Source organism: Alligator mississippiensis, chromosome 12 (assembly GCF_030867095.1).
Source record: "Alligator mississippiensis isolate rAllMis1 chromosome 12, rAllMis1, whole genome shotgun sequence".
In the NCBI taxonomy this organism is placed as follows: domain Eukaryota; kingdom Metazoa; phylum Chordata; order Crocodylia; family Alligatoridae; genus Alligator; species Alligator mississippiensis.
Genome location: NC_081835.1, coordinates 52,596,114 through 52,614,039, shown reverse-complemented (window position 1 = coordinate 52,614,039; position 17,926 = coordinate 52,596,114). Strand labels below are relative to the sequence as shown.

Genomic DNA, 17,926 nt, shown 5'->3' with positions numbered 1-17,926 from the left:
CCACAAGGGTTACAGGCCTGGCTGTTCTGAAGTGGAGTGAGCACAGCCTGGGGGAGGGACTTTAAGGAAGGAAACGGTGAGTGTCTGGGCTGCAGCAGAATACTCTACCTGGCATTACTGGCTGCTTCCTGTAATTATGGATGGAGGTAGAGTAATGGCAAAGCAGACCATGGGCTAAGGGGTGAAAGCCTCCTGAACCCACCAAATACTAACCCAGGAGACAGCTTTCCAGTATCTCTACCTCTCTTTCCCCAAATCCATGTACTTTTCACTGCTTTATTTATTCCAGGCCTATACCGCCCACTGTATAAAGAACTGTCCTCATTATTCCCTCGAAAGCCCTCCACCTGCCCACCCTGACATGCACACACTCTTTTCCACTTACAGGCAAACCTGGTGGTCCCCGTGGCCCAGGGGGTCCTGGTTTCACTCGAATCAATTGCCTGTCACCAGTCCTCTGATCGCGGTCTACAGAGGTACCATCTTTTGTGTCAGTCCCAGTAGTCCTTTGATGCACAATCCTTTTTCTATACCGTGTGTGGACCAGCCTGGCATCTAGTGGTGTCTGGGGTGGATTCAGAGCATCCTTGCGGCTTCCAGAAGCTTTGGAGTGGTTTTCCAGCATGCCTCTTCCCACTGGTACCTCTACCATCCCATGGGAGATGGAAGAAAGAAGTCTGGGCATATTTCCCGAAGAGGCTGCTGTCTCGCTTTCCTCTATAGACACTTTGGAGAAGGCAGAAGACCTGTCAAGGTCTACGATAGTATCGACAGGTTTGCTGGGTGAGAATGAGGTCCAGATGCCCATGTCTCCCTTCAGCTTTTCAGTGGTGATATTCTCATCTGTGGTTTTTAAGATATGCTGTTTCTTAGAAGCCAATCTATTTACTTTAATGGAGGCTGCAGGCAGATTCAAATCCTCATTGGCCACCTGAGCATCTTCAGGTGCAGTGGGAGAAACAGAGGTAACTGAGGTAAGAGATTCACTAGTATTCCTTGCTTCCTTCAGGTTGCTCCTACCAACTCCAGGCCTGCCAGGCCCTGTGATTTTATTGTATGTGTAGTTCAAAAGCTCAAAGCCTTCCTCCTCAATAGAAAGATTTCCTTCATCCTCCTCCTCCTCGACAAAGGGCCTCTTAGTAGCAGTGGCTGATGTGAGGGCACTTCCACTGGATTCTGGGCTCTGGCTCTTTTGTGGATCTTCCCACACCTGTGTTGGCCTTGAGGTCAAGTCTGGATTGGTAAAATTTGAGCCCTGAAAGAAGGGGGAAAAGAGAACAAAGGAAATTTTACATAATTTTAATCGGGCAAGATATTCTCTGTCAAGACACAAGGTACTTAGAAAACATGTCCTATTGCCACCCATTCCAGAAACAACATCTGCTTATTAGCTCATAGGGCCTTTTCTTCTTGATCTATGAAGAGATAGGCACCGGATACACCTCAGGTGTGAGGCGGGTAATTAATTGTTCGTTTTATCTATGTTTGTTGCAGGGTGGTTTAATATAGGGGATGCACTCATTTTACCCTAATTTCAGAGGAATATGGAAATTATCCTTAACTAGGGATACCTGACCCATGGTCCTTTCATCATCAATTCACACATTTTTCAAAGATTACCAAGACTGTCCAGAGCACTGGCCCAAAAGCTTCTTTCTGGTGATATTCTAGGCCATACACATCAGCGTGAGATACAAACACTTCTTGCATTAATCTCAAACTAAACTAAAGAGTAAAAACAAGAGCTACAAACACACTTGAATGCCACATTAGAGGGGAAAAAGGAATGAGGTCAGAAGTTTTGAAGATGGAAATCCAACCCTAGGGGAAGCAGATTTAACAGAAATCCATGGAAGTTGCACTTGGGACTCTGGGAACAATCTGGCCCCAAAGTCTTTGCAGAAACTGCTTTCAAAGCACTTAGAAGCTCCCTTGCGGCCTCTATGCACTCACAAAGAGGTATGTCTCAATCAAGGACAATTTGGTAAACTACCAGACCCTACTCTGAACGCTTCCTCCCACATATAATAACAGCTGGAATAACTCTTCAAGCAGCAATTCTCCTTTGGGACAAAGAGAGGAAGATGGAAAGATAAGGGAAAGAATAACTTCTTGGACACTAGTGGCAAATGAATGAATTTAACACAGCAATCTGCAGTCTTCATTCTACCCTAGCCTATCATATTAAATAGCACCTTTAGGACAGCACAACTAGCAACTGCTCTTGCAGTGCTATCATACAACAGAGATGGAGACCAGGCACATGCTCTTCCCCTACAGAAAGCTGGTGAGGGAAGGGAAAGAAAATATCACATTAACAAAATTCCTTGGAAAGAAAGAAAAATCTAAATCTACAATCTAAATCTAAACTCCACTTAATTTAAGTGCATTAGAATGTGTAATCCATTTTACACCAGGGTTATTTTAATTTACTCAAATTGGGCCAAGAGTGATGTCTGAACCTAGGCCTTTCAGCACTCTTAAGTGGCCATGTTTATACGAGATGCTTTATTGTGCAGTAGACTAGTCTACTGTGCAGTAAAGAGTCACCATCTACATGTGTAGGCGTTTACTGCACAGTAAATTTACTGCGCAGGAAAGCCAAATAGCTTTAATCGCAATTGTAGACATACCAGTGTCTACTACCCGAGGTTGACTCACTCCTCTGGAAAGAACAGCTGATGTTCCATCCTTGTTCTCTCCCCACCGGTGTGTAGCCATATAGTGTCTCCTCTGTTACATAGAGATTACGAATGCTTTAGAAAGGACTTTCTTTTTGTTCAGCGTTTGGACAAGGCCCAGCATGGAGTCCGCCTATTCCAGAATTGGAGCTCCTCTGTACTACCACAATATAAAAAGTCATCTTACAGCCATCATTAGAGAAGACAAATGCCCACACTTGCCTAGAGTGGCTGAGCATGGCTTATATTATTGTAACATTAAATCGGAAGGGAAACAACATTAGCTGCTCAAACAAAATGTGTTTGAACCCATCTATTTAATTGCATCTGCCAGGAACTTGCTTTTTTAAACAGAACTGGCTACTATTACTATTTGGTCCAACTGCTTTCCAAGTCCTAAGTAACAAGATTTTCTAATTTGGAAAGGCTGCTTTTTTTTTCACACAAGTGTGCCAAGCAGCAAAATAAGGAGGGGAAACATAAATTAACCTCTAGAAGCTACAATTCCTCCTTTAATACATGAAAGGGGCTGGGCTGGGGCTTAAGAATAAGAGGGAAAACAGACTTCCTTCCCCATGAATTTATCGTTCCTACAGCTGTTCAAACAGGTATGACCTCAGAAGAATGGTGATAAAAATCAAAGTAGAACCAAAAGCTTGGTGCCATATTCATACATCATACCCACCTGTCTCCTTTTTAAAACCCTATTTTAGAGTCTCTTTATTCCAAAGAGGTGTGAACATAGTAGCGCTCTGGTAAGGCAACTTCCTGGCTTAAGAGAATGCACTGAAGTTTCACCAATATGGTTGGCTTGGGTGAACTGAAACATTTTGAAAGTTTTGAAGCAATCAATTTCAATTGTCCAATTTTTACGCTATTAGTATTAGCTGCTTTCATATCCAAGAAAAACCCCATTTCAATCAGAAGGTTAATATACTTTGTTTTGAAAGCGTCAACATGAAAATCTTGATCATTTCTATTCTCCCCCACAAAATTTAGAGTGGGAAAATTTCTCTAAATTGATTCTTGCCTGTGAAAAGCTCTTGTTTCAACAAAAAAGCATTTCCCTTAAAAATTATTTCACCTAATATGTTCTGGTTACCTCTAATTCTGGATACGAATCTCACCTCATGCCTCTTTGACCCTAGTGTAATTCCACTGACCTCACTGGAATGGCTCCAATGTTTATGCCCTCCAACACTAAATGCATCCACAATATTAAACCACACGAGAAATGCCTGAATGTTCCCTACAAATACAACATGAATGTAAGTAGGGGGGAGAATGTTTCTACTGAGATAGCTCCTGGGAACACAGAACAAGTTCGGTTTTGTAGCCATTTATTATCCTGAAACATGCTATTATAGTAGTAGTAAAAGATATAATACAGTACTTGTAACAGTAGCTGAGGCAGCAAAAGCTATAATGCAAGGTGGAAACAAAGGGGACCAAATATTAGCCAAATAAAGGCTTAACACGAGTAGACCTTAATTTGAAATAAGGCTAAATTAGTAAAGGTGACCAATATTTAAAATTTAGTCATAAAATGAACACTAAGGTGGTAAATGAATAGCTAGGGTGTCATAACAAGCAGGGATCTGGGTTCTTTGTTTGTTGTGGAAAAACACAGATTTTTCTCTTTCAAAGGAGAAAAATATGGATTTGTCTATATTAGGGAGAAAAGCACTGATTCCTCTCCTTTAAAGGAGAAAAAATGCAGGAAACGGTGAGTTTCCCCTTGCAGGCTGGCAGAGTTACAGCCTGCAAGGGTTTGCTTGGGGCTGGGGGGGAGTGGGAGGAGGGCAATCAGGTAGGGGGCATCATGTGCATGTGAGTGCAACATGCACGTGGCAGCCAGGCAGTGTGGAAAGCAGCTCCCACAGCTCCCTCCAGGTACACCTATCGGGGGGGAAGGCAGATTAAGGCCCCATGGCAAGGGAGGGAGGGAGGCAGGGCTGGGGGTGCTGTCACGCTGGGCTGGTGCATGGAGCTTGGGGCTCAGGCGGGACTGCGGGGCCTCGCTGGGGAAGCTGGACAGAACCATAGGTGGCTTGTCCAGGGGATGGTGGAGCGGAGTGGGGGTGGCAGCTCCCCGTGCTGTGCACACTGCTGATGAGAGGGGCATCGGGGAGACAGTGCCCCCCAGATTTTTGCGTGCGGAGGGGGTGGATGTGGGCTGCCCACTGTGGGCTTGGGGGTTCCCCACTCTGCTGCCCTCCCCCCGGGGGCCTCTGCAGCCCAATGGGTGGGACTTGGCACAGAAGAGAAAGCAAAGCGGGCAGGCTTTGTGCTGTCATCAGTAGTCCCAAGCTGGCTGCACTTCCATGGCAAGGCACCCCCTGCCCACCCAGCAGCAGTGGGGAATACAGCTCCATGCTGTTGCTGCTGCTGTCTGGTGGCCAGGGGACATCTTGCCATGGCAGGGTGGCTGGTATGGGGCTCTCAGTGGCACCACCAAGCCTCCCCACCCTCCTGTACTGGGTCCTGCATGCTGGGTTGCAGAGGCAAGGGAGGGCAGCAGGGTGGGGAACCCCTAAGTCCACAGTGGGCAACCCACATCCTCCCCACACCCATGGGCTCCACTTCAGCCATGCCACCCACAGCACCAGTGGGGGGGTGCTCCGGTTGCAGCAGCCACCACCTCCTGTAGGCAGCAGCCGGGACTCAGGAATTGCTGGGGGGTGGGAGTCGGGGGCTGCGGGCCCTGGCCTTGGCCCTGTAGCTCTGGCAGCTGGGAGCCCCCTCTGGCATGGTTGAGGGGGCAGGGAGCTGCAGGTCATGAGTGAGGGGCACCAGCAGTGCTGGGGAGATGGCAGGCTGTAGAGTGGGAAGTGACGGGCATCGGCAGGGCCAAGGGACTGTGGGTCAGGAGTGAGGGGCAATGGCAAAAGCAAGGGCAGGCCACCAGCATATCAGGGCTGCTCAGCTCCACAAAACAGTAGGGGAGAAAGCCGTAGCTGGATCCACGTCCTGGTGAGCGAAAGGGGCAGGGGGAACTCTGATTTTCTACGATATAAAAACCAAAATCAAACATCAAAATATGTACGACTTTAGAATTTATTTTATCATAATGACTGAGGCACTGGTAGGCTTCCAAATTGCGTTAAAATTGATAATATATCAATAAAACATTGTGTTCAACAGACAGACAGACAGACAGACAGAGAGTGGCATTTCATTATAATCATGGAAAAACGCCGATTTTGGGTGTTTTAATCAGAGAATTGGGGGGGGGGGTAGCAGAAAATTTACAGTTTTTAAACAGAGAAAACCAGGATCACTGATAAGCTATATGCATTTACAGAATAGGCATTTCTTTCAGTTTTAGAACAGTTTGGGGAAAATAAAGATATTGAACATTGCAATTTTTAACCACACTTTGCCACAAAAACCTGCTGACTTGAATGCTAATGAGTCAATTATGTTCTTAGTACATATCCTTTTAAATTTTAGGTATTTTTAAGATTTGTGAGGTGAGAAAGTGTCAAAGAGCACAAACTAATGCATAAGTAAATTAGTAGGAGAGAGCATAAAAGAAAGCATGGAGCCCTGGGTAAGAAGACAAGACAACACTTGAGAGTCTGCCTCTGGCTTCCTACCTCCTCCAGGGAAACTCTTGTAGGAGTGCAGGAGTTTTCACTGGAGCAAGCATTGTTTAGTGCATCTTATTTCTCATTTATTTTCCAGTTTGCTGATATAACATTTTATTCTTGCTTTTATAACAAAGGGTTGCATTCAAGTTACTTGTTCTCACTGGCTACCTGCTGTTATCTGCAAGCTGTAATCCTAACACATCTGTAGCAACTGAAGCAGAGGCTAGCAACTTGCTTCAATCTTGGTTATCGCGCCCACTCTCCAGGCTACAATTTTTGCCTTCCTAAATTTAGATGCACACAATTTATGAGGAAGAAATTACACTGGAACATGGCAGGCAGTAAAATCCCCAGCTCTGTAGCCAAGCAATTGCTGCCCCATGGCAATGTACTGCATCCACTATTCACTGCTTTGCTATAGTCTAAACAATATCTTAACTCCATGCTGCTACATACAGCACTCCAGCAATCCACACAAAAGGAGGCCAGTAACATATTGCCATCTGTTGCCTGCTATCCTGCACTGTAATAAAGGGTATTTAAGTATATCACACATATACGTACCCCTAGTCTTTTTTTCCAAGCCTGGATAAACAGAGAAACAAGCTAGAATAACCAGTTTGAGCCAAACTAAAGAGGGAAAGGGGGAATCACTCTATTTTTAAAATGAAGTCTTAAGAATAAACTAAATTGCAGTTGACAGCACTGTGAAATATCATCAGAAAAAGAGCAAGGTATCCATTCATGTCAAACTTCAGAAAGAAGTCTGGTTATAAACAGCAGCTGTAACTACCCAGCTCACTAAATGAAGATTTCAGTTCTGAAATCAAGAGCAGATATACTGCGTGTCATTCTGGCGCTCTGATTGTCTTGCCTGAAAAGATTTATGAACATAAGATAAACATATGGCAAAATTTCCCTTCACTCTTACGTGCTGTTTAACTCCAACCAACATATCATTACCCTCTTTGTGGACATTTTAAAACAATTTAAATGCAGCAATTACTTACCTTCAGAGAGCCTGATATCAGCATTATCTAGGGAGGTAAAACAAGTTTGCCTTCAAGAATACACATGCACACGTCAACAATTTAAAGGGCATAAGTAGAGGAAAGTACATGCACAGAAAGCCTTTCATATTTTGAATGAAACTAGGATTGAATAATGAGAATAAATCATCAAATGCTACAACAAGCAAGACTTAACAGCTATGCTCTCCATGGTAAAATGCACATGGGAGAGATTAGCAGGAACTCCGGACTAGCTCCTTACCTTGGGAAAGCCAGAGGCAACCCCAGTTGCTTGTAAATGCAGCAGCAGACAGCTCAGCACAAGCATCTTCCTCATGTTCAGCCAGCCTGAGTGCTTGGTGCAAAACCAACCACATGGAATGGAAAGGCTACACTGAGCAGTCGGCATTAGACTCCAGAGATGTTAGAGAGCCCTGCCCACTTTACTACCACAAAGCTAGTCCCCACAAATGCTCTTGTTTTTCTCAATAGAAGCAAAGACAGCAGGTGTGGCTGCGATCCAAGCATACATCATGGATTTTTTTCCCCTTTAAATGCAAAGCTATTGCTGATTTGTTTTGTTTTTTTAAAAACTGAAGGAGAGAGCAGTTAAGGAAGATTTTTTTTTTTCACCCTTTGGCATTGGCCTGATCTGGCTCTCTCAACATTTTAGAAGAATCCGGTGGCAAGGATGTGGTCAGTTTTGACTGGAGAAAGACTTTACCTCAACAGAACAGAAAGCAATGGTGTCCAACATGGGTCTATTTTACCACCTCCCAAATGGAAGTCATGACAGACCCATTCGTTTCAACAACAAGAAACAACAAGGAAGTTTTGCTTTTTCCCCTATTAAACTGACACTTCATCTTTCCCTCATTATCCTTAGCCAAGTAACTTCATCCAAATTGGCTCAAGTGCCCAAGACACCCTGATGCGTGATGAGAGACATAGTAAGGTTGCTGTGGAAGTCTCCATGAATGTTATTCTACTTTCTGGTAGTGCACTATCCCATACAACCAAAAGCATCACTGGCATGGTATTCTTGTTTTCCAGAAATACCCCTGTCGGCTATATTTCCAAGGTTGGTTCTTAAAATCAAACTCAAATAGCCACATGGCCATCTAGCTGCAAAGGAACAAAAGCTGGCATGGGTCGGGACAAGGAAGAGAAGAGAATACAGAAGATAAAGCATTCACTAAAATTTGAGTGACTGCATAGATTATTTCTGCTCTTTCTCCTGACTGGTTTCCCCTCCCCTGCAACAAATTTTAAAGTCAGGACCTCTAATACTCTCCCATCTTCCTATATTAAACAATACTACCTGTGAGGTTTAAGTCTGAAATAATCACTTTGATAAAGAATCAGAGGTGTCCAGCCCACAGGCTATACGTGACACAATTGGTTTAAACTACTTCTCTTAAGACAGGGCTGTCCAACTGGCAGCTCATGAGAGGCTAAGGTAGTGAGGAGAAGCTGGGCTGTACATGCAATGAGAGGTGGGGCTTGGGCAAGAGTGGCGCCCCTTGCATGGTATGTATGCGTTTCTTCTGATGCTGCAGCAATAGGTTCAACTGCAGCTGTGGAGAAGGGGATATAAGAAAGGTGCTTATGTGACTAAGCCTTGAGGTTACATACAGAGGAAGTATTCTGTAGCTTGGGGATTTAAACCTATGAGAGCTGACAGAAGTGACATTTGTCACACAGCCCCTGAAAGCACTCTAGAGCTGCGTCACATGCGTACAGCTGAAGAGCACTTTAAAAGTGACCAATTGCATGATAAATTAAGACTCATCTAATGAGAGTTCAGATGAAGGTGCTTCAAAGTGGAGCATTTTAGGGAACTTCTGTTCCCTAGGCTGAGTTGTCAGCATGACCGGGGATAGGCTGATGCAGCCCAGCCCCACCCCTGGTACTGCCTGCAGGAAGGGAGGGAGGAGAATGGAGGGGGAGGGAGCTTCAGGCTGGGGTCTTCCTGACCTGAGCTGAAGTGGGGGAGGGAGGTGGATTGGAGCCTCCTCCCTCCCCACTCAAGTCCTCCCTCCCCCCGCACAGCCCCTCCCCGCTTCCAGCTCAGTTTGGGAAAATCCCAGCCCACAGCTCCCTGCTAGACCCCTCCCCTTCCCTTCCTGCAGACAGCATCAGAGCTGGGAGGGAGGGCAGGACTAGGGGAGAGTGGCTGCAGGCAGGGTCCTCCACTGGATGGGCTCCAAAGTGGAGCTCGATACCCCCACCCCACCCAACAGAGCACCCAACAGAGCAACATCTGTTGGATCAGAGGGAGTCACTCTAATTCATGGCGCTTTATGCAACGTGCCATGAGTTAGAGCAGGGACTTGCATGTCTGTCAGTGCTCTGTGTGTAAAGAGTCTCAGCCTACCACCTTAACTACTGAAAACACTTTTCATCTGGCACTGGCAGAAACCATATTTGAAGAAGTGCCAAATGCCATATTGGAAGCAAAACTGGCCTTTATTGTCAATCTCACCCAACCTGAGCAGTGAGAATCTGTAAAATGTGTGTGTGCAAGGAAGTAGTAGGGGTTTGGGAAGAGAAGGCAAAAAATGAACCACCAGCCTATTCCCCTATGTGGTGATGCCCATAACTGCAGTTTGTTGAGATTCTGAATTAATGCACAGCCCTTACTAATTACTGACCTCCTGGCTTCTCACTCCCTGCAAGCTGGATGCCTCTGCATGCTGTTAAAGGACAAAACACTTGAGAAGGAGGAAACAGGGAGGAAGAAAGAAAGAAAATGAATGGTGGCCTGAGAGAAAGAGAAGCAGTGTCAAGGGCCTGCAGCAAGGCGGTAGCCCTAGACCTCAAGAGGGCCATCTTCAACGAGTTGAGGAGATTGGTGGGAGAGGTGCTGGGGTTCCCAAGGGCACGGGAACTCAGTGCCCAAGATGAGTGGTCGTTCCTTAAGGAGACGATACTCGGGGCCCAAGGGGTGATAATCCCAACAAAAAGCAAGGGGGGCAAGAGTGCCCAAAAGCCTCCCTGGCTCACCAAGGAAGTCCGGGAATGCCTGGTTGCCAAAAAGGTGGCATACACCTGGTGGAAGGGGGTGCTATCTCCAAAGAAGAGTATACCTCCACTGCTCAGGCCTGTAGGGGGGCTGTTAGGAAAGCTAAGGCAGACATAGAGCTAGGACTAGCGTCCAAGATCAAAGATAATAAAAAGTCCTTTTTCAAATATATAGGGAGGATGAAGAAGGCACCGGGAAATGTGGGGTCCTGCAAGATACACTGGGCAATCTGGTGGTTACGCCAGAGGAGAAGGCAGACATCTTTAACAAATTCTTCACCTCTGTTTTCTTGTGCAGGGACCAGGACTCCCCCACCGTGTTTCAAGACGGACTTGAGGGGAACACCTCAAGACCTAAGGTTGAGGAGGACCGGGTTAGAGTGCTTCTGGAGGGGCTGGACGTGTTCAAGTCAGCAGGTCCAGATGCTCTCCACCCCAGGGTGTTGAGGGAGCTAGCAGGGGTTATTGCTGGGCCTTTGGCACAGCTTTACGAGCGCTCGTGGTGCTCGGGCCAAGTGCCAGATGATTGGAAGATAGCCAATGTGGTCCCCATCTTTAAGAAAGGGAGGAGGGAGGACCCAGGCAACTATAGGCCCGTCAGTCTTACCTCAATCCTGGGGAAACTCTTTGAGAAGATCATCAAGGAGCACATCTGTGATAGGCCGGCATCGTGGATTATGCTCAGGGGCAACCAGCATGGTTTCATTAGGGGCAGGTCATGTCAGACCAACCTGATTGGCTTTTACGATCAGGTCACAAAAGCATTGGATGCAGGTGTCGCCATGGATGTAGTCTTTCTGGACTTCAACAAGGCCTTTGACACTGTCTCCCACCCCATCCTCATTAAAAAACTAGGCGACTGTGGCATCGATGCCTACACGGTCAGATGGATTGCTATTTGGCTGAAGGGTCATACTCAGAGGGTGGTGGTGGACAGGTCATATTCGACCTGGGGGGAAGTGGGCGGTGGAGACCCCCAGGACTCGGTCCTTGGGCCTGCGCTGTTCAATTTCTTTATCAGCGATTTGGACGATGGGGTGAAAAGCAACCTGTTTAAATTCGCTGATGATACCAAAATCTGGGGTGAGGTGGGCACGCTAGTAGGGAGGGAAAGACTGCAGACAGACCTGGATAGGTTGCAAGGGTGGGCTAACAAAAACAGGATGCGTTTCAATACGGACAAGTGCAGGGTGCTGCACTTGGGCAGTAGAAACCGGCAGCACACTTATAAGATGGGAAACTCCCTTCGTGAGAGCACGGAGGCAGAAAGGGATCTTGGAGTCATCAATGACTTCAAGATGAACATGGGCTGACAATGTGAGGTCATGGTCGGCAGGGCTAACCGGACCCTATCGTATATCCACAGGTCATCTCAAGCAGGTCCAAGGAGGTGATCCTCCCCCTCTACGCGACACTGGTCGGACCACAGCTGGAGTACTGTGTCCAGTTCTGGGCACCCCACTTCGAGAGGGATGTGGACAACATTGAGAGGGGCCAGAGGAGGGCCACCCGCATGATCCGGGGACAGCAGTGCAGACCCTACAATGAGAGGCTACAGGACCTGAACCTGTTCAGCCTTCACAAGAGAAGGCTGAGGGGGGACCTTGTGACCGTCTATAAACTCACTAGGGGGGACCAGAAGGGTTTGGGGGAGACCTTGTTTCCCCCAGCGCCCCCCAGGATAACAAGGAATAACGGCCACAAGTTGTTGGAGAGTAGGTTTAGATTAGACATCCATAAGAACTACTTCACAGTCAGGGCGGCTAGGATCTGGAACCAACTTCCAAGGGAAGTGGTGCTCGCTCCTACCCTGGGGGTCTTTAAGAAGCGGCTCGATGCCTACCTGGCTGGGGTCACTTGAGCCCAGTTTTCCTCCTGCCCAGGCAGGGGGTCGGACTTGAAGATCTACAAGGTCCCTTCCAACCCTACTTCTATGATTCTATGAATAATACTGATTACCAATAAATGGATACTTTTCTTGCAAGGAAGTGCCTGACTTTGGACTTTAAGAACCTCTTGGTCCCAACAGATCAGTTCCCAACCAATCTGCTAGGAACAGATCACTCACAGCTTTTTCCAGTTATTCATTCTATACATTTGCAAACCTTTGAGTGAAAGGGACTAGCTGTGTCTTTTCTAGCTATAGTGTAATGCAAATGCCAGGCGCTCGAGCTGTGGGTTACCTTGTGTGTAGTGTCTGCAAAGCCTAATATGAAACACCTTGCAAGGGATGGAATAGAAATGGCATCATGAAGGGAAGATAACACCTTTGAGTGAAAGCTGCTTGATGATGGAAAGCTCATATCCAGCTTCACGGCAGTACGCTATGGTTCTTGGCCCCTGTCACAGCAAGCCTCTCTAAACACTTTTTTTTAGCAGCTTTTACAGCTAGATTCTCTCAGCTGCTCCCCTGGGTGCCTTTGAGCTAACAATTCAATAGTCATACAGGTGCTCTGTCATTTCAGCTCTAACAGAGGCTGGGAAGATAAAACAACATGGTTTCTGAACAATGCCTAGCTACTGGGTACAACTCAAGGGGCCAGGAAAACAAGGGAAGTATGCACTTTGTAAAAGTACCATGCAAGCATCAAGCTGAAGTACCTCAGGGGTCAAGATGTAATGAAATAGCTTTCATTAAAGGAAAACAAGAATGTATGCTGGACAAGTCTGTAGAGTTAAAAGGATCAGAGCAACTTGAAATATGCTGCCAATTAAACCATGAGAGGCAGGAAGTGAAGGTGTATTTTAAAGCAGAAGAGTATGTGTATGCTGGGTATTAGCAGTAAACTGACAGTCCCCATTTTTCCAGAAAGCCGGTCTGCACTGGCAGAAGCAGCACGGCAAACTTCTGCGATCCTCTCTTCACTAACACAACCATCCTACTGGCCCCATACTAAGAGTGAGTGCTGGTGACTCCCAGAGTCATTTGGAGAACCAAGAAAAGTTCCAAGAGACAGTCCCACCAACATTAAATACTCACAAGCATTAAAGGAAATGATGTTGGAATGACGTGGTAGCTATGATGGTTTATGAGGCAAGGATTTTTGTGGGGGTTATCTTTTATTGGACCAACTGCATGGTTAAGATAGTCTTAGACAAGCTTTTGAATGCAATGCTGAATTTTTAATAGCAAATTTAAAGTGAAATACAGATGAAATGTAAATGATCGAACAGTACGGGTAAGGCATACTGAGCAAATCATTAGAAATTTACAAAATGTGCTCCCCAGGTCACTGCACAGCTGCATGCTTAATGGGGTGAATCCCGCTGAGGTGGATACTTGGCTTAGCCAATTCTATACCTCCTGCTCCCAACCTCTTCATTGGACCAGGGACATCAGAGATATGGCTGGAGCATTCTGGGCTCAAAAAAAACATAGGCCAGAAGAATGCCCTTGAAAAGGATTCAGAGGGCAAGGTCGGGGGAGCCAGCATGCCAATTAATGCAAATCAGAGTATCAAGGGGCACCTACTCACGTGGTGGATGTTTGCTCTGACAGGTGCTAATTAGCATGCATCAGAGCAGACTTGATTAATCAAGCTAATTGGTAATCAAGCTAATTATGCTCCAGCAGCCTCCATGTCATGTGTATTCAGCATCCCATGCTTTAAAATGGTGGTGGGGGCACTTTAAAGTTTGTCAAACGAGCTTTAGTTAAAGTGCCCCTGCTGCCATTTTGAAGCACGGGATGCTGAATACACATGACGCTGTGGTCGCTTTAATCAGAATGGCTTTCAGAGCTGCTCTAATTAAAGTGCCCTCCCTCCACCCCACAGCATATGTATAGAAGCCTTAGGGGCCTAATTTTAGACCTGTTTGGGCCCTGATTCTCCACTAGCAACAGGGAGGTGGACAGAAAGCTACCTGTGCAATGTGCCAAGTGAAATGCAGGCATGCAAGGCAATCTAGTTAGCAGCCATTACCCAGCCAATATGAACTCCCACTGAGAGGGGAAATGTGCCATCAGGAGTCCCTGAGCCTTCCCAGCCCCTCTCCCCTGCTGCAGCTTAATGCAAATAGCAGCAGCGTATACAGCAGACAGCCACCCAGGTGTGTGTTGGTCATGGCAGTATTCTGGTCTTATGGCTTTATTTCTGACTCATTTCCTCCACCCCTAGACTCAGCTCAAAGGGGACGGCAAGAGTTTAAATAAGTAATTCACTTTGACACAGCTTCATACTGGCAGCTTCAACCCTTTCTCCCTAGCTAACTTCATGGTTTTTGACCGATTTGTCTACTGCAAGGGCACAGCTCCACTGTTCCAACACAACAGGAGGGAGCAGGATATTAAGACATGATGTTCTTACTTCACACACACACACACACACACACACACACACACACACACACACACACACACACTGCTTCTTGCTTGCATAGCCAGCTTAGCAGCAGCAATGAACACACAACACAGTGAGCTCTCCAAGAAGCAGAGCCCATCCAGAGTCACACTACGCCAGCTGCACTGCTCAGGAAGCAATGCATACAAAGTGGGCACATTCTGTCTCAGCACCTTCTCCATGCTGGGGAGACAGAAATATGCCTTAAATGATGCTCTAGAACCATGCAGTGCTGCTGACTGGCTTCTCTCACCTCCTAGACTATATTTTTCTCCCAGCATAAATTGAGCAAACTAATTATTTATCAATGAACCTCCCCTTGGTAAGACAAGGCAATTGCAAGCCCAGGCCCTTCCCTTCAGACCTCAATGGGCTCTGGAAGAGGCCTACAAGAGAATTAGCACTACAACTATATTCTAATGGAGCTCATCTCCACCCTAAGCTGCGTTACAGGCAGGTATGGTTTGAGAGATGCAATGGGAATTTCAAGAGCACCTAAATAATTCAGTAACCTCAGACTCATATTTAAAAGTGACTTTGGAGCCTGCATGGAAAATACCAGTGTGGCTATGCTATTAGAGCCCCTCCTCTCAAATCAGAATTGCTAGAAGACTTTCACAAGCACCACACCAGAAAAGGGCAGTCTTATGTAGATATACGAGTCCACAATGGGCAGGGATGAGCCAGTGTAACTCTTACCTGTGTAAATTTATGCCTACATTACACACACAAAAAAAACCCGTCTAAAGACAAAAGTCGACATCCCAATGATTTCAATTTTTCATTTGAAAATTGATAGGGTCTAGGCTCCCGAAGCACTCAGTTAGTCTTAAACATTTAATAAGAACAGAAATTGAAACAAAGTGCTATTTGGGGGTTAGAGACAGAGGCAGATCTACCACCAGTCTCATGAGAAGCAACTCTCACTTTGCTTGAGGTCTGTGCCTGTGATGAAGTGTGTTGGACTTTTAGACCATGTGGTCTCGTCTCACTCTTCCTAATATACTTGATATCACAGTACTGTGCTTATCTTTATATACTAGGATCCTTGAGGGAAATTTAAACAATTCTCTTCTACTGTACACACAAATGGGTGCAAGTGATCAATCTCTTTGCCTGAAGCTGAGGATGAGAGCCAGGTACTGAGTTGCTGCTAGACTGTGTAATTCACTGCCAGGTTTCAAAATAGAGCAGGAACCAGACATTCATGATACACTCCTTGAAAAAGAACAGGAAAACTTTCCCTTAAGCACTGCCATCCATTTCAGCCATCGCTGCTGCCAACCCCACAGTTACAAACCATGACAGAGCATCCATCAAAGCTATTTCAGAGCAGATTCTGCATCCAATCAAGATGGAGCAGATGATGGAGTGAGAAAAGGAGCCTGCATTGTGTTAAACAAAAGGACCCGAAGGAGAAAGAGTACAGTGCTGCAGAGAGAGCACACTGCCCTTCCACAGGCAAGTGAGTGTATACCCCCACTGCACACCTGGGGAGATGCTGAAGGAGTTAGGGTTTGCTAATATATATATATATTCTGGAAAAAAACCCACATGTGCTTAAAAGCATGTTGATGAAATCAGCAGGCACCCTAAATAGGAAGTACTGGCAAATGTAATCAAGGATTCAAGAAACATCCCAATACTACTTGGAAAGGAAGAGAATACAGGTGCTCAACCAGGCCTAAGGAGAGTTGGGTTCAGTCTCCACAGACAACCGTCTGCTAGTTATTCAACTAAAACCATACTAGTTTGGGTTTTTGACAGCCCTCCTTTCCATTTAGAGGAGGGGTGGGTGAAAATGTTTGTGACAGCTGGAAGAGCAAATGCTATAAAGCTGAAGGGACAGGATTGTCCCAGCATGAGAAGAAGAGTATGCATCACTAACCATTATCATTGGCACCTTTATTGCAGCTTTTCTTCAAAGACTTGCAGCACTTTAGCTGCAGGAAGCGAGTCTCACAGGGCAGGCAGCATACGCAGAGTGGGCTGGCCTGGTTTTCAGAGGTGTAGAGAATCTGCAGCTTGCATGAGGCCAAGTCAATGGGAGCTGCAAGCGCTCAGCAACCCTGAAAATGAGCTTGCCTGAAGTCACAGCAGCTTATAACTGGGAACAGAACCCATGTCCTTTGCTTTTGCCACTCAAAGCCTGTCCTCTGGCATGTTTTACTGCGTCTCATTTAGGCAAGTAAAAAGCAGTGAGATGTCAAACACTGAAATGAAGACAATTAGTACTTCCATAGTACATGTTAACAGGCCGATTTCTGTCATGGACTACCGGATAATATTTAGCTCTTAATATGGTCTCTCCTATAAATCAGAGTAATTCCTTTGCCACCCTCCTCACCCTTCCCTTCCCTTTCCCCCCTCCAACTAATGCACTGAAGTAAACTGGCTTTGGAAAGCCAAGGAGTTAATCAGTGTTTTACTGTTAATGGAAACATTTTATACATCATGGATTACCAGACACTTCAGTCAATGTACAAGTCACCTGAAACCAATTAGGAAGAGAAGATTGTGTGTGTTAGTGTGTTTATATTACATATTCAACACGTGCACAGTATTGCTCAGAATCCTTTCTGTCCTAGTCCGTGCCAGAGAAGTGCAGGCAGTGTGCAAGCCCTAAATGGGGATTCCAGCATAAAGTTACTTGGCAGAAAGCTAAGCTACTATGCTCTCTTTCTTCCCACATGAGGGGGATCATGTTCTCAGCACTTGGTAAATTTTAAACCAAAGGCCTCCAGATGTCAGATTTAGAAATCAATACCCAAGCTGCCTGGTGATGGCTTTAAGATGGGTCTGGAAGTGATCCAAATGTTTTGAGCAAACCTTCATACTTTTGCTTATAAACCTTGTTCCGACTGCCTGGGCATCTTCCACCTCGGGACCTTTAATAATCCTCCCCCAGTCCAAACATCTGGGTATATTCCACTCTAATCCCAGGCATCCCATCCCATTCTGCCCTTTCTCCCCAGCTCCAGTCACCCCTCACCTCCCATAAGCATTCATACCAGGATGAGACTCTAGGTAACATTTTCACAAACACCCACATGACTCCAGCACTCAAAAGCCATTGTGTTTCTAGGGACACGGTTAGGCTTTTTAAATCTAAGCAAAATCCCAAGGAACAGTTAGGCTTTTTAAATTTTTACTCCTTGTCTATATTCAAAGTTGGACTACAGCTAGTATTTCAAACCAATTACATTTAAACTGATCCAAAATTCTACATCAACACCTTTCATTCAGTTTATATTGATTTAGGTACTCAACTCAATTTT

General features: G+C 45.9%; 1 protein-coding gene across 6 annotated transcripts in view; it reads right to left on the bottom strand.

Moving 5' to 3' along the window:
- COL27A1 (collagen type XXVII alpha 1 chain) overlaps positions 1–17,926 on the bottom strand; it is a 227,985-nt gene that overhangs the window by 102,633 nt on the left and 107,426 nt on the right. For 5 of the 6 annotated variants that reach the window (XM_059715547.1, XM_059715548.1, XM_059715551.1 and 2 more), the window contains exon 6: positions 386–1,255. In XM_059715547.1, the coding sequence (XP_059571530.1) occupies positions 386–1,255 (870 nt within the window). Of the gene's footprint in view, positions 1–385; positions 1,256–7,546; positions 7,677–17,926 lie in introns of those variants that run through there. The other variant, XM_059715550.1, reaches the window with a different exon arrangement.